This window comes from Callorhinus ursinus, unplaced genomic scaffold (assembly GCF_003265705.2).
Source record: "Callorhinus ursinus isolate GAN/ISIS: 27379988/994484 unplaced genomic scaffold, GSC_fseal_2.0 scaffold49, whole genome shotgun sequence".
NCBI lineage: Eukaryota > Metazoa > Chordata > Mammalia > Carnivora > Otariidae > Callorhinus > Callorhinus ursinus.
Window position 1 is genome coordinate 3,709,312 of NW_027397111.1, and position 16,888 is coordinate 3,726,199.

The 16,888-nt window shown below is 40.8% G+C and overlaps 1 protein-coding gene across 2 annotated transcripts in view; it reads right to left on the reverse strand.

Annotated features, from left to right (window-relative positions):
• Positions 1-16,888, reverse strand: part of SPON1 (spondin 1) — a 248,651-nt gene that overhangs the window by 174,269 nt on the left and 57,494 nt on the right. For both annotated transcript variants that reach the window (XM_025848450.2, XM_073882884.1), the window contains one exon: positions 5,955-6,088. In XM_025848450.2, the coding sequence (XP_025704235.1) occupies positions 5,955-6,088 (134 nt within the window). The remainder of the gene's footprint in view (positions 1-5,954; positions 6,089-16,888) is intronic.

The window sequence follows — 16,888 nt, forward strand, 5'->3', positions numbered from 1 at the left end:
CCGATGAAAGACTGTGAACCTGATCTGTTTCATGTGTGACATCCTCAGACAGCCTCTGAGTCCTCAGTGCCTACACCCGGGAGCCTCTCAATAAATGTTACCAAGAGAATGAGCATGCAGGAATGGCTGGAGTGCAGGGTTAATGGAGGGATTCAGGGCAAGAAGAGGCTGATCAGGGACTCTGGTAAAAGACATGGGGAGACTTAAATGCTCTGATTAAAATTCTGGACTTTATCTTGAAGGTGACGGAGAGCGCCATTCAGCTTTGGTAGGTAAGTGGTGTGACTCAGCTGCACATGAGCACAGCAAATCTTACCCCAGAGGCAGGAGCAGAGGGCAAGGAATGGGCGTGAGCAATGAGGAGGTTCTAGTAATACTGGGGCAAGAAGTGTCTGTGGATGAGGCCATGAATACGAAGCAAGTGGGAGACAGAAGAGACAGATCTGGCAACTAATGGTGTTGGGGGGAGAGAGTGAAGTCAGAGTTGAACCTGACCCAGGAGCACTGATCTGCGATGGTAGAGTACAGATCGCAGACTCCGGAGCCCCGACCTTCTGTTTAAATCGCAGCTCTGTCATGTACCCGGTGACCTTGGGCAAGTTACTTACTCTCTCCTGTGCCTCAGTGTCCTCTGTAGTATCAGCTTCAGAAAGTGGCCTCGAGGCTTACCTAAGTATTTGTAATGCCCCTAGAACAGGGCTTGGCTCTTGGCTATTAGTACTCCCGGGACCCTGTATCCAACCCCTATTTCGTAAGGTGGAATTCCCCAAACGGTTCACCAATGACTATCTCCTCAGGAGCAGGAGGACCCACATCTCAGACCCTCCCGGAAAGTTACGAATGGATGTCAGAAACCCAGTAATAAACGTAGGTCATAAAGGTAATAAATGTATGAAAAGAGAGGATCACTTCGGGGTACAAAAGTTGTCAGATTTAAGAAGACGAGATTTCCTTCTGGTGGGGTCTGTACACAGCCATTCTATTCACAGGGGCTCTTTCTTTCCCTCAGTTGCTACTTTGCTATCACGTTTACAGCATTCTGGCAGCAATGTAGCATGCCGGGGCAACGTTAAGTGCTGGATCATTCATGTGAAGGGAGAAGGCTAGAAGGAGGTCTGCCTGGAAAGCATGTAATTTAGAAATGTTCAAATCTTTGCATCTGAATGGAAAATGGAAATGATGTCAGCTTTGCGCCAAAAGCAAAGTCGTAATTGCTATGTGCTTCCCTTCCTGCCCTCGTGGGCAAAGGAACACAACTAACCAAGGCTTCAGAGCTGTCATCTACAGAAATTTAGCAGACTCTGCAGCTTATCCTACCAGGAATATTAACAGAACACCGCAACACCAATGCTCCTTTTTGCAAGCAAGGGTTCTGCAAGAAAGTCGGCATCTCCCCTTTCATCCGTCCTGAGCTTTGCTGCCAGATTTAAGTGTCCTTACTAACTTTTTAATGAACTTTCCTCCCAGCATGTCAGTCCACTGTTTAATAACCACTAATGGCTCCCTCGTTCCTCTTGAATCAAATTCAATCTCTTCATCTTGACACTAGAAGACCTCCATGACTTAGCAATGGATTTTGGCCCCCAAAGACCTTCTAATCTCCCAGGGCTGCCATGCTTATTCTCACCTCAGTTTCACTAGCTCCACCCCCGTCACCTGGAATAAGCTCATCCTTCTGTCCATTTATCCAAACCCTATTACAGCCTTGAAGATATACACTAACTTTCCAAGAAACTCTGGTGCTCCCATTATTCCCTTCCTCGCTCATCTCCTTTCTGACTAACCACATTTAATTTGTGCCCAGTTCATGCTTGCCTTGGGCTTGCTAACCTTTGCATGCATATTTTTATTTATACCATAACCAGACTGAAAATACCTTGGAAGTCAGGATCGTTGTTTATACCCCGAGTCTTTCCCATGCTCTGGGCACATGGCAGGTACACAGGGAATACTGGTTGGCCAGTTCCCCAAATGCTGCCTTCTATGTGAAGATCAGCTAGATCAAGAGTCCATCTCGGGGCACCTGGGTGGCTCCATCAGTTAAGTGTCCAACTCTCGATTTTGGCTCAGGTCATGATCTCAGGGTTACCACGCTGGGCATGGAGCCTGCTTAAGAATTTCTGTCTCCCTCTCCCCCACCCCATTCTCTCTCCCTCTGTCTCAAAAAAAAAAAAAAAAAAAAGAGTCCCTCTCAACTTGATTAAAGCATAATTTGAAACCTGTACTTCATGTTATACTTAAAAAGTAAAATATCATAGAATCCCCATTAAAAATCAGGAATAAGCATGAACACCACCATTTAATGGTCTACTAGAGATGACAGATAATAAACTAAGACACAAAAAGGAAACATAAGGTATACTTATTCATAATTTCTGCAAAAAATGAACGAACAAGCCATTAGAACTATCAAGAGAGCTCAAAAGTGTTCAGATTCAAACTCAGAGTATAAGAATCAATGGTTTTCCTAAACACAAGCAATCAATGATTAGAAAGTATAATAGGAACAAAAAAGGAGCCCATTCACAAAAGCACTAAAACTATAAAATACCTATGAGGAAAAAGCCATGCAAGAATGTGCAATCTCAATGAAAAATTACAGTACTTTACTGAAGGATATAAAAGACCTAAATAAATAGGGGATATTCCATATTTCTGACTGGGGAAACATATTGTAGGGATGCTGACATTTCCCACACTAAACTATTAATTCAATGCAACCCCACTCAAAATTCCAATGTAAGTTTTATTGAACTACAACGATCTTATTCTGCAATTCATTTGGAAACATGAATCTGCCTGAATGGCCATGAACGTTTTGAACTAGAAGATTAATGGGCAATGACTTGCTACCAAAACATAAAATAAAATTATGCCATAAAATGGTGAGAGTTTTGTGCGGGAATAGATAAAAAGACCAGCAGAACAGAACTGGACCTATGTCAAGATTTTATATTTGATGAAGTAGGGTTTCAAGCAATTGGAGAAAGGACAAACTCTTCAATAAATGGATGTGGGACAACCAACTAGCCATTTTGAGAAACAGAAGTAGATATTGATTTCCCATCTGTGCTGGATATCTTTGGTTTGTTCCTCCAGATACCTTCTTAAAAAAAAAAAAAGAACCAACAAAAGAAAGGAAGAACATGGGGCTTTGGAGTTAAATGGACATGTGACTCAAGAAACTCGCCTAATTTCCCTGGGATCTCCTCTGTAAAATGGAAGTAGTTTGTTAGGAAGATTAAATCTGATAAAACCCGCTAGATGTGCCTGCTGAATTACTGGTACATAGAAAGTATTGGTTGACCTTTTCTCTGTCCTCCATTTGGCCCGTGGAAACTTGAGGGCCAAGAACATCCCTCAGTTGTCTATATATCCTGCATGCCTGTGCAAATAGAAGCTCAGTTACATTTGTTGAAAGAACGAGGGACTGAACAAGCCACACTTGTTCATTGTTAAGGGATAAACATATGTTCACATATGTTCATTGTTAACGGGTAAACAAGAGAGGCCTTTCTGGCTTCTGCCAGGAAGATCAAACACTTCTGGTTTGTGAGAACAGTAAGTCAAAGAAAACCAGAGATCTCAGCCAGAAGGGTCAGGATTTTCAGAGCAGGAAGACTCACCACATAAATCTAACGTTTTCCAACTTTCTTCTTCAGAGCTCCAGGCTCTGCAGAGTGCCCAGGCAGCCAGGGGCAAGAGTGTGCCTACCGGATGGCCACGCCGGGAACCTGGTCTCCAGGCTGAGACACCGAAAACACCAATGCACAACAGGCAGGCCACATAGGACTACAACAATAGAACTCTGACCCCCAAACTCAGCAGCAACCAGCCTGGGAACCACAACCCCTGTAGTGTCAGCCAGAACATTTAGGACTTGTCACTGACTACCAGCTCGTCTAATTTTTGCCCCCATTGCCTCCTCTATTTCCAACTCAGGACCAACAAGAGAAAGCCAAATATGCTCTCCAAACCAATCACATAAGATGCTCTACTCTTAGTTATCCTGCTTCCAGCTTCCCATGCTAATAATCTACCCTCCGATCAGAACATACCTGCAGTCTGCCCTTTTATTCCCCTATAAAGATTTCCCACTCCTCGGCCGGTCTTGGAGTCCCTGCCAAATGCTAGTGATGGCAGCTGACTCCCTTGTTATATAGCCAGGACTCGATAAATAGCCCCCGTTTGTTCTCATTTCAGTGGCCTTTATTTCCACGGGCTTTCTCCCATAGTTCAGCTAGATACTAGATACATGTTATATACTGGGGTTTATATATAAGGTTTCATATTTAAAAGTTCTACTGCTAATTCTTTTTTTTTTTCCCACAGATATAGATTGATGCCAAGAGACCAACTTCTCAAGGAATCTGAGTAAGCACGTTCAGCTTGCATCAAACTAAGAAACAAGTGATACATGGATGGGGGCAGCAAAGGGAGGCTAGACAAAAACAGGGCTGGGCCTGGACAATGGACAAAGGCTTCCAGAGACCTCTTTGGGCTTTTTCTTTTTTTTTTTTTTTTTCATAAGCCAGGCACAGCTGAGTCCAGAAGCTGCAGAGACTAGACTGCCTGGTTGGAATGTCTCCTTAGTGGCCCCTCAGAGGTGGGCTGAATTTAACCACAGTTTTAAGACTGCCAAAATGTTCACCTGCCAGAGGTGTAGACAAATGAACCAAATATATAAATAAGGCCCCAGAGGACTCAAATAAGAGGAAAATGGTTGGGAATTTTCATGGGAAAATGGCTTCTTGGATGCTGGGACTCGAGCCTTGTCCATCTACCTATGACAATTTGCCTGTCTGAAATCCTGAAATTCACAGTATCCCTCTCTACGGTCTTTAAATATATTTAAAATAGGTTATGGCTGCATTTCCCAAACTTGTGAATGTTAATATATGTCTCAGAAAAAAAGGAGTCAAATAAGTTTGGGAAATGCTGGTGAAACCAAGTTAAACACGTTTCATTTGAGTAGGACTTTGCAAAACTTTGAATCTGCTAATATATGTTGTGAATCTGCAAGAAGGGGATATAGTCTACAGCATTTTCCAAACTTACTTAACTGTAGAAATTGGTTTCCTGCCCACCTATTTACATCTCTCTGAACATCATCCCACGGCATACCATTTTGGAGACACAGGTTTGAGATAATGCTGCTTTCACAGGAAAACTATTAGCTGGTTAACACCTCTTTTTTACAAAAAAGATTTTATTTATTTGAGAGAGAGAGCGTGTGCACATGAGTGTGCACACAAGTGGGCAGAGGGGCAGATGGAGAGGGAGAGACAGAGAATCTCAAGCAGACTCTGCACTGAGAGCTGAGCCCAATGCGGGACTTGATCTCATGTCTCCGAGATCATGACGTGATCCAAAACCAAGAGTCAGACACTTAACCAACTGAGCCACCCAGGCGCCCCCAAGTTAACACCTCTTACCATGCATTGTAACTTAAAGGGAGGATCAGGAGACCAGATAGGAAGTGGCACATGAGGGCAGTTTTGAGGATAAGAGGAAGAAAATAAGATCATAAAGGAGGGCCAGAGACTAAGGAGGTTACAGTTAGGTCTCAGGTCAGCCTAGCGCAATTTAAGGATAGTGGTGTTAAATTCCAGATGGAGGAAGTCAGAGATTATCCTTACCTGATTTGTAATTTTTCTTAGCCGGCGCTAGTATCAATAGCTCTAGAAGCTAGAGCATGGCCAGGAGAATCACTGAATTCGAGAATCACTGAAGTCTCCATATTAGAGATTTGGGCAAATGATTCTTTTTACAGCGTTTCATCAGTAATGGCCCTTGACCCCATTTCAGAGTTGAGATAACTAAGGGCAGAGGGCTGATGCCACTCATCTGATGCCCCAACAAAGCCACTTTTCTTTCTGCAACCCCACCATGAAGTCTTTGACAGACTGCAGGGAGGGAGAGTGAAGTGTTCTAATGACCCCTTATTCACTTACTTGAGAATCACACAGCCTGTTCCTGCTGGTGGCGCTATCCAGAACACCTGGATCCGTGTCCTCCTCCGTGGGGTGCTTTCAGTGACCGCAACGGGGCAGTTACTCATAAACTGTGTTTCTTCTTCATCTATGATCTATGGAAAGTAAACACATTAAAATGCAATGTCACTTTGGGAAGGCTCTTTCTTAAGTTTCCGAGTTGACACTTCCTTAATTTTATTTTTAAACGTGTCGTTGTGTGTTAGCAGCTCTATATCCCCAGACACCAGAATAGTGCCTGGTATAGAGTTCCAGTCAATGCTTGTTGAATTAACATGAAGGCAAGGATTTGGCACATGTGCTCTGCTCTCTGGGACCAGGATTTGGTGTTAGCACTTTAAGGACAGGCCACTAGGTGATGATCTTGCTTATTTCACTATCATACCCGTGTCCCACTTCAGGGGAGGAGGAAAAGGAGGTGGAGAAGGAGGAAGAGGAGGGGGAGGGGATAATCCAAAGCCAACACTCTCTAAATAGCTAAAATTTGTAATTCAGCTACAGTTTTAGAACTTGAAATCGAAATGCTAAAAGAAAACACCCCTTTGGAGGAAGTCCACCAAAGTCCATAAACTCCATCCCAGCTTCATGGCACTGTTTATTTGGCAGTCTCTACCTCCTGAGTTTGTGCATTGTGTTGGTGTTCTCCCAAGTTAACCATCAAGGTTTCCTTGGACACTGCAAAAAAACTGGTAGCCATTCCCATTCCCCAAGACTGGTTCAGCATTTCTGTTTGATTCTGGGTCTGCTGCCAGAATTTGCTTATCCCTCTAGTACTATTACAGACTGTTAGACCTGGAAGGATCTCTTGGGGGAAATCATCTAAATCCAATAGGTCTTAAGTGCCAACTCCAATTGATCGGTAGTAGCTGTGTCACGAGTACTCCTAATAACAATAACAGATAACATTTATCGAGTGTTTAGTAGGTGCTAGGCACTAAGTTAAGTGCTTTATCTGAATTAGTCATTTTATCTTCAAATACAATTTAATAAGATAATATCCAATTGTATTTATTTTACTTTTAAAAATTCATATTCCTTTTAGGACAGCAGGTAAAAAAAATGAAGTTACTCAAACTCCTTAGTTCATCATATATTTTTATCCCTGGACAAAGCAAAAGCAATTTTCTATTATATTTTGTTTATCTCTATATTCTTTATCCTACTCTCACTTATATATGTCCTTCTGAGTGTGTGTGTATATATATATATAAACATACAGATGTTTATATAATACATACTGTATATTTAAAATATGTGTATATATTATATATATTACGTATATATATATATACACACATATATATGTAACTCACTTGAAGTTACATATAATTGTTTTGTATTTTAATGTTTCTTTCACTTAATCTTATGCTTTTAAGATACAGGTTTCCCCCACTATCTGAAAGTAGAGCATACCTATGAAATCTTTTGTAAGCTGGAATGGTATAAACTGAAGCAGCAGTTACCATGAATTTATATGGAAAATTTTTTGAGTGTTCCCAGACCCCAAAAATAACCTCTCTTAGGCTTTTCTGATACCTTAGGACACATCTTGCAAACAGATGCTTAAAATAAGTCAAGATAAAACCCAGATGTTCACAGACACAGTTCAAAGCTATATGGGGCTTAATGCTGAGATGCTGAGTATATATAGCCATATTTCTCTTGCTGCTCAGGTGTGCACTGCCTTTAAACAGCTCACTGCAAAACAAATGCTGAGTGCCATTTTCACTTTTTGCCTTTTTCATAAAAGTGAAAATCTTTGGATTTCTTTCAGTTGTGAAAACAGGTATTAGTGTAGGTCTTCCGTAAAAGCAAAGTGGCATAACGTGAACTTTCATAAAAGCGGGGCTACCTGTATGTCAAAATTACTATATGTGAATGTAATTCATTGCTTCTGACTGCAGCCTAGTATTCCACTGCATGCATAAACCACATTTTACTTATCCATTCTCCCAGTGAGGCACAGTCAGCTGACTTCCAGATCTTTACCTCCACAAACACTGCTGTAATGAAGCTCTTCATGCTGCTCTACTTGCGAACCCACGAGAGCTTCTCAGCAATATACACTATGTAGTGGGAGGTTCATTCACTCAGAGGTTCATCTTACTTTTGGAATTCTTCATTCAACAGAAATAACTTTCATCTAGTCAAATTCATCAATTTCTCTCCTATGGCTTGCACTTTTGCAGTCTTGCCTTAAAAAACAGACCACAAAGATATTTTCCAGTATTTTTTTCCCCATTAGCTTTATAATTTTACCTTTCACATTTAGGTCTTCTATCCACTTAGAGTTTATTTTTTAATAAAATGGAGTAGGGCTCCAACTCTATTTTCTCCACACTGTGAGCTACTTTAAAAAATTAATAAACTTAATTTTTAAGAGCAGTTTAGGTTTATAGCAAAACTGAGCAGAAAATGCAGAGTTTCCATAGACTCCCTGTCCCCACGCATGAACAACCTTCCCTATTATCAACATCCAGCACCAGACTGGTACATTTGTTGCAGCTGATGAACCTACATCGACACATCATCATCACCCAAAGTCCAGAGTTTACATGAGGGTTTACTCCTGGTGCTGTTTATTCTTTGGGTTTTGACAAATGTATAATGACATGCGTTCACCACTGAGGTTACATAGTACTGTACTGAATAGTTTCACTGCCTTAAAAATCCTTGGTGCTCTGCCTTCCCTCCCTCCAACCCCTGACAACCAGTGATCTTTTGTTATAATTGCTTATTTGTTCCAGGAGGTTTTTTGTTGATTCTTTCAGACTTTCCTATGTAGACAATCATGTCATCTGAGAAAAGAGTTTTAATTCTTCCTTCCCAATCTGTATACATTTTATTTCCTTTTCTTGTCTTATTGCATTATCTAGAATTTCCAGTGTAATGTTGAAAAGTAGTGGTAAGAGGGGATATGCTTGCCTTGTTCTTGATCTTATTGAGAAAACTTCAAGTTTCTTAGCAGTAAGTATGCTATTAGGGATAGGTTTTGTTTGTAAATGTGCTTTATCAAGTTGAGCTATTCCTCTCTATTCCTAGTTTGCTGAGGGTTTTTATCACGAGTGGATGTTGGGTTTTGTCAAATGCTTTTTCCACATCTATTGATAATGATCACATTTTTCTTCTTTAGTCTGTTGAAGTGATGGATTATGTTAATTGATATTTAAATGTTGAACCAGCCTTGCATTACCTGGGATAAGTTCCACTTGGTTATGGTATATATTCTTCCTGTACATTGTTGGATTTGATTTGCTAAGATTGTGTTGAGGAATTTTGCATCTATATTAATGAGAAATAGAAGACTAGAGTTTTCTTTTTTTTTGCAAAGTTTTTTTCTGGTTTTGGTGTTAGGGTGACACAGGCATCATAGAATGAGTTAGAAAGTAGAGTTTTGGTATAATTTCTTCATTAAATGTTTGGTAGAATTCATCAGTGAACCCATCTGGGTCTGGTACTTTCTGTTTGGGGAGATTACTAATTATTGCTTCAATTCTTTAATAGATATAGACCTATTTAGATTGTCTATTTCTTCTTGTTTAAGTTTGGACAGATTGTGTCTCTCAAGGAATCGGGTCTGTTTCATGTAGGTTATCAAATTTGTAGGCACAGAGTTGTTCACAATAGCTCTTTATTATTCCTTTAGTGTCCATTGGATCTATAATTATGCTCCTTCTTTCATTTCTGATATTAGTGATTTTTGTCTTCTCTTTTTTTTTTAGTTAGCTTGGCTGGGGGCCTTTCCATTTTTTTGATCTTTTCAAAGAGCCAATCTTTTGGTCTTGTTGGTTTTCTCTATTGATTTCTTGTTTACAATTTCATTGATTTCTGCTCTCCTTTTCATTACTTCTTTTCCTCTGCTTACTTTGGATGTAATTTTCTTTTCTTTTTCTAAGGAGGAAGCTGAGATTATTGCTCTTATATCTTTTTCTTTTCTAATATATACATTCAGTGCTACCAATTTCCCTTCAGCATTGCTTTTGCTGCATTCCACAAATTTTGATAAGTTGTATTTCCATTTTCATTTAGTTTAAAATATTTTTAAAGTTCTTTTGAAATTTCTTTTTTTTTTTTTTTAAGATTTTATTTATTTATTTGAGAGAGAGAGAGTGAGAGATAGCACGAGAGGGAAGAGGGTCAGCGGGAGAAGCAGACTCCCTGCTGAGCAGGGAGCCTGATGCGGGACTCGATCCCGGGACTCCAGGATCATGACCTGAGCCGAAGGCAGTCGCTTAACCAACTGAGCCACCCAGGCGCCCTCTTTTGAAATTTCTTCCTTGACCCATGTGTTGGTTAGAAATGTGTTGTTTATGGGGATTTTCCAGCTATCTTTCTGTTATTGATTTCCAGTTTAATTTCATTGTGGTCTGAGAGCAGACATTGTATGATTTCTGGTCTTTTAAATTTGTTAAGCTGTGTTTTATGGTCCAGAATGTGGTATATCCCAGTCTTATAATTCCAACATCTCTGCCATGTCTGCTTCTTATGCTTTCTTTGTCTTTCCAAATTGTGTGGGGTTTTTTTGCCTTTTAGTATGCCTTTTAGTTTTTTGTTGAAAGGTGGATATTTTGTTCTGGGTAAAAAGAATTGAAGTAAATAGGCCTTTAGTAATGTGGTGGTAAGGTGTCGGGGAGGAGAAGTGTTCTCCAGTGCTATGAACTCTGGGACAACCACTAAAAAAGCAAATAAAAAAAGGAAATATAATTGATTTGCTAAGAAAAGAGAGAAAATACAATCATATAAAAATGGTCAATCAAAGACAAAAATGACAGAAGTGTGAAAGACAAAAATAAAAACAAACAAAAAGGTAAATAGAAAACAAGTATGGCAAATATTAATCCAACTATATCAATAATCACCTTGAATATCAATAGTCTAAATATACCAACTAAAAGATTGTCAGAGTGAATCAAAATCAAGACCCTGGTATGTTGTCCACAAGAAACCCACTTTAAATATAAAGACAGATGTAATTAAAAGCAGAATGATAGAGAAAGATACACAATGCTAACACTAATCGTAAGAAATCAAGAGTAGCTATATTAATATCAGACAAAGCAGGCATCAGAGCAAGGAATGTTATCAAGCATAAGAGGAGCATTACATAAATGATAAAGGGGTCAATATTCTAAGAAGACATACTAATCCTTAGTGTGTATGCACCTAACAAGAGAGCATCAAAATATGTGAGGTGAAATCATAAAATTCAAATCGAATTTGAGTTCCTGGAGGTAAAATTCAAAAATTTTGTCCCTCATCCCCACCCCAATAATCGGGTGCCTCTGGAGTTTTTATCTCTCAGAATTGTCCACACTGAGCCTCTAACAATCTAGCAATTATAGTTTAGGTTTTCCTATGCTGGCATGTGGAGATTTCTGCTCTGGTAAGTTGTGATCCTCTGTATCGTCCTGTCTGTCTCCCCAATCCTGGGGGCAGTGGTTTGCCCTGTGAACTAATTTCTCTGATGGATCTAAGAGCTGTTGATTTTTCAGTTTGCTTAGCTTTTTACTTGCTATTAGGATGCAGTGTTGACTTCCACTTCTTACATGTGGGATGGGACATCAGAAGTCCACACTGTGAGTTACTTTTTTGCTACTTAATTCATCTTTGCCCCACTTTTTGTGATGCCACCTCTGTCATATATAGAATGACAACATAAGTTATTGACCAAACAAGGATGAAAAGGCTGTTATTAATCATTGTTCTGGGATAACAGGCAAAACTGAGACTTTCCCAGGCAAATGGGGCATATATTCAACCTAGTCATATACCAGGTTCCCAAACACTCATGTTGTTTCTGGGCTTTCTGTTTTAGTCTCCTGCCCACCCCCTGCCCATGGCACTATATTTTAACATCTAGAAGGGCAAGTCCCCTTTCCTTACTCTTCTTTATCAACATGGTGTCATCTATTTGTAGGTCTTTATTTTTACATATATAGTATACAAACTCTAAAAACTCCCTTACCTCTCTGTCGTTTTATCTTCCTGATGTGATGAAATCCCAGCCTTAGATAAACTGTTCACCCCATGATAAGGCCAGTTGTCTTCTATATTAACTGGCTTCTAGCCTGAGTCTGCCCTGCTACCTGGCTGTGTGTATCTGATAAAAACCTCAGCAGGTTAGACTCTGGTCAGATACTTCCCATTTGTTATTTTACTTTCCCATTCTTGACAATGATGATTTCAAATCTTCTCGACTCTCCCCAAGCCTCCAACTTTTCTCTCTCCTCTTTGCTTATCGTTTTACCTTGTGTCCTTACAGACAAAATCAGAAGTCATCAGATGTAGAGTCCTCCATTTTCTCCTCTGCATCCACCCTGTCCTCCTTATTGCTGTTATAAGAGAGGAACCTTACTTTCCTTACATTTCTGCTTTGATCCCATCACTTCTTCCTGACTCTAAGAATGAATTTTCTCCCCTCCAGATTCAACTTTTGCCCCAGTGGACTCATTCCTGTTAGCCTGTTAAGCATAGTTGAGTCTCTCCCGTTTCAAAATTAAGTGACTCTGAGTTATCCCTTCATGCCTCCCCAGTTACGGTGTTCTCTCTCTCCTCTCCATTGCAATCAAATTACTTGAAGGAGTTGGCTATGCTTACTGTCTTCACTTCACATCCCACTCATTCTCAGCTCAATCCCAGGAGTTTTGGAAACATCATGGTACCCAGACACTCTAGCTAAGACCATCAGTGCCTTCTGCAATGCTTAATCCAGTAAATCCTCTGTAGTCTTTCTTCTTAAAGCACTCTCTCCCTGCTTGGCTTTAGTGCCATAGCTCCTTCCTGCCCTCCTCCTTGCCTCCACTTTCTTATCTACTCTTTCTCCATTTTCTTTGGCTGCTCGTCCTCTACTGGCCTCTGAATCTGTAATTGCTCAAGGCTAGCCCTAAACCCTCTCCAGTTCTGATTTTATTCTGTCTCTGCAGGTGATCTCATTTCAACTCATGGCTTTAATTACTACCTGTGTGTGTGGATGATTCACAGGTTTGTATTTCCAGTCTTGGTCACTCCTCTGACATGCATCTCTGAACTTCTATGTTCTATTTGCATTTCCTCTCGGATCAAAACCACCTCAAATCTACCCCATCAGCAACTGACTTAACTATCTTCCCTCTAGCCTGGCCTTACTTCAGTTGTACAAATCAGAAACACTGGATGTCCTTCTTGGCTCTTCCCTCCTTCTCCCCTTCATATCCAAATGCTGTCCATTTTACCTTCTAAATATCTCTTGAATTCCTACTACCATCCCTACTACTACCCAGACTAAACTACATCATTTTTATTTTTTTTAAGATTTTATTTATTTATTCATGAGAGACAGAAAGAGAGAGAGAGAGAGAGAGAGGCAGAGGGAGAAGCAGGCTCCCCAAGGAGCAGGGAGCCCGATGTGGGACTCGATCCCAGGACCCCGGGATCATGACCTGAGCCGAAGGCAGACGCCTAACCATCTGAGCCACCCAGGCGCCCGCTACATCATTTTTAATCTGAACTAAAATAAAGTTATTCTAACTAACCTTTGTACATTCTCTCTTGCCTTTCTCCAATCTGTTCTCTATATGGCAAGCCAAAGTGATCTTTTAAAAACATAAATTTAATTCTAATATCTCCCTCCTTAGAACAATTTACAGATTTTCACTGCTTCTAGAATCGAGACTGAGATCCTTAACAGAGTTGACTCTCTCTCTGCCTTCCTCCGTTTCTAGCCTCCTCCTGTGCCGTCTCCCTCCTCGTTTTCTGCACTTGGCTACTTTGGACTTGTGTTTTCTCTTGCCAAAGACTGACCAATTCCTGTTTCATTTTTCCCTCCCATCTTTTCCCTTCCTCCATCTTCCCCCCTCCTACCTTCCCTCCCTCTCTCCTCTCCTCTCTTCCCCTCTTTCCTTTACTTCATCTCGGCTCCCTCATCCTTTTCATTGAAAAGCCTTCCCTGTCTTCTTTCACGATGGCAATTTCCTCCCTTGTATGTTCTCATATGATCCATCTCTCTCCTTTCAGGCACTTTATTTTTTAATTTTACACACTTTGATTCCTTGATTAATGTCTACTTCTCTAATAATCTGTAAGCTACATGAAAGCAGGCACCATGTCTCTTAGTTTTTTTCTCATTGTTTCCCCAGTACTTAGCACAGAGCCTGATACATAATAGTTGCATGCTGAAGAACTCGGTCTGTTTGCCTCCTCCCTTTGGTTGTGAGATTCCCAGCTCTGTCTGGGCTGTAATATCTGCCCTACCTCTCTTAGACAACTCCCTGGACTTCCTTCTGACTTTGGACTTTGTTTTTCCAGATGGTAATTAATAGCCTTAATTATAATAACAATAGTTACCATTTACGAGTACTATATTGGCCAAGGACTTTACGTATACTGTTTCCATTTCCTCCCGAAACTGATAAGCCTATCCTTGAAGAAATGACTGTGACGTAGATGGGTTAAATAACCTGTCGGAGTCCCACAGGGGTGGAGCCAGGGTTTGAGCCCTACCGGGCTCTAATGCCTGTGCTCTTTTCCTATGCTACAGGCCCTCCTAATAGTGTCATTCCCTTATGTTAGGTTAGAAGTTTCTTTAGTCAAACTTAGTCCCATGGAACCACATACATTGGACCAGCCCGCAACTAAATACCCCACTCCAACACAAACATAAGTACTTGGTAAATGTAAATAGTACTTTGCTTGAGATTTTCTTAGAGGGTACTTAGTTTCCCTTATGCAGTTTTATTGGTGTGAGAGTGGATTTCCAAACAATGTGATTTTCTTAGACCTGTGCACTTGGCTTCCCGTGAGAACCCCCTTTACTGGGAGTCACAGAACTTTTAACCTTAAATATTTACAATCTTTGGGAGGGTTCTAGGTGACTATATCGGAAAAGCCAAAACTAATTAGTATTTAATTAACATTTTCTATGTGTCAGGTACTTAGCGTGGTCACATCATTGAATCCTTCATGGGAATAATTATTTCCATTTTACAGATGAGGAAATGAAGCACAGGGTGATCCATTCTGACCTAGCACTGTCTGAAGCCAAAGCCTGTGCTCTTTCCAGTTGCCTCTGGCAAAGACCCCAGTCTGGGATAAGACTAAGACCCTTGGTCCAGTACTGAAACAAAGAAGAATGTTTTCCAAGACATAGAAGCCACCTCAGGTAAATATGATTGTTTATCCACAACCTCAGTTGCCAGATGGTAATTAGGCATTGAACAGAAGGAGTTGTTTCCTCCAATTCAGAGAATGCTCCCAAAATTGTTTGCTTTTCAGAAAATATTAACTTCTTCCAATAAGCCTTGGGTCTATCAAAACCTGCTCTTGTACCTTTCCCCATCTCCCAAAATCTCCACCCTTCTTGTGGTCTGAGTAGAGCCACCATGTTAGGCATCAACTAATATGACTAAATAAAGCCTTCACCACTCATTTCAATCTGTGATTTCTTTTCTGAGTAACTCAGACTAGAAAATTAAGACATATCACAATGGGCAGTTGGGTCTAGTAGTAGTATTATGGGTGATTTTTATTTCCTTTCTATGTTTTTTATATTTTCTAAATTTTCTACATTGATGATGTATTATTTTAAATGAAGACGTTTCTAATATTTTTTAAGGACCTCATTACAACATTCCGTGGCTAACACTTCTGTTCTTTGTTGTTCTTTTTTAAAATTTTTAAATTATTTTTTAAAATTTATTTATTTGAGAGAGAGAGTGCACACGCATGCATGCATGAGCGGGGGTGGGGGGGTGGGAGGGGCAGAGGGAGAGAGAGAATCCCAAGCAGACTCCCTACTGAGCACAGAACCCAATGTGGGGCTCAATCTCACAACCCTGAGATTATGACCTGGAGCCAAAATCAAGAGTCAGAAGCTTAATCAACTGAGCCACCCAGGCCCCAATTGTCATTCTTTTTTAAAAAATATAGGCTCGGGGCGCCTGGGTGGCTCAGTCGTTGGGTGTCTGCCTTTAGCTCAGGTCATGATCCCAGAGTCCTGGGATCGAGTCCTGCATCGGGCTCCCTGCTTCTCCCTCTCCCACTCCCCCTGCGTGTGTTCTCTCTCTTGCTGTGTCTCTCTCTGTCAAATAAATGAATAAAATCTTAAAAAAATAAAAAATAAAAAATATAGGCTAAAATAAACCTTTTGAGGTTAAGTTTAAGTTTAAAGTCACTTGGGAGAGATTTGCTGGTAAAGTGGGCTGCTTGACTCACTTCAGGAGAGAGCTCAAGGGACCTGTGGCTGGTCCCCATTCAGCCAAGTGAGATAGCCGGGTAAGGCAAACCCAGGTTCAAACAGGGGGACAAGGTCTAATTTCCAGAATGCTTGGCAACCTATAGTTACGGCAACTGGTTGGACATCTGGTCATGCATAGACCTTTTCAATGCTAGGGGCTTTCTGAGCTACCTCATCAGCATGACTGTAAAAGTTTCTAAACCCTTTCATTGATCACACTCTTAGTCCTGAATCACATGCCATACCCATTCTGAAAGCTGCATCAGGACCTGCCTTTACCCTTAGAATATCTACTCTTGCCTCATCCTGTTTGTGGCCTCGCTTTGTTTTTCAGGCTCAATACACAATACTTCTTTCTTAAATCTACTCTTGATCTTCCTCCTCAACTCTGATCTGGATCCTCTCCTGATATGTTGTCTTACCCTTTCTGGTCTGACAGACATAAGTCTCAAGAGATTAACCTAAACAGTGTCAAGGCCTCAGATGGAGTCTCAAGCATTCTAACTTGCACCATGGCAGTGGGACATCTTGGAGAATACTGTCCGGAAGTTCATGTAGGTGGCATCTTGGACATCAGGAAGCAGAATCTCAGACATAGAGGTGAGGGCTCGTGGTCAGGATCAGGGCTCCAGTTCCCACATGAGAACCAAGGATAAGTCAGATAATTGGAACGAGAACTTGGAAT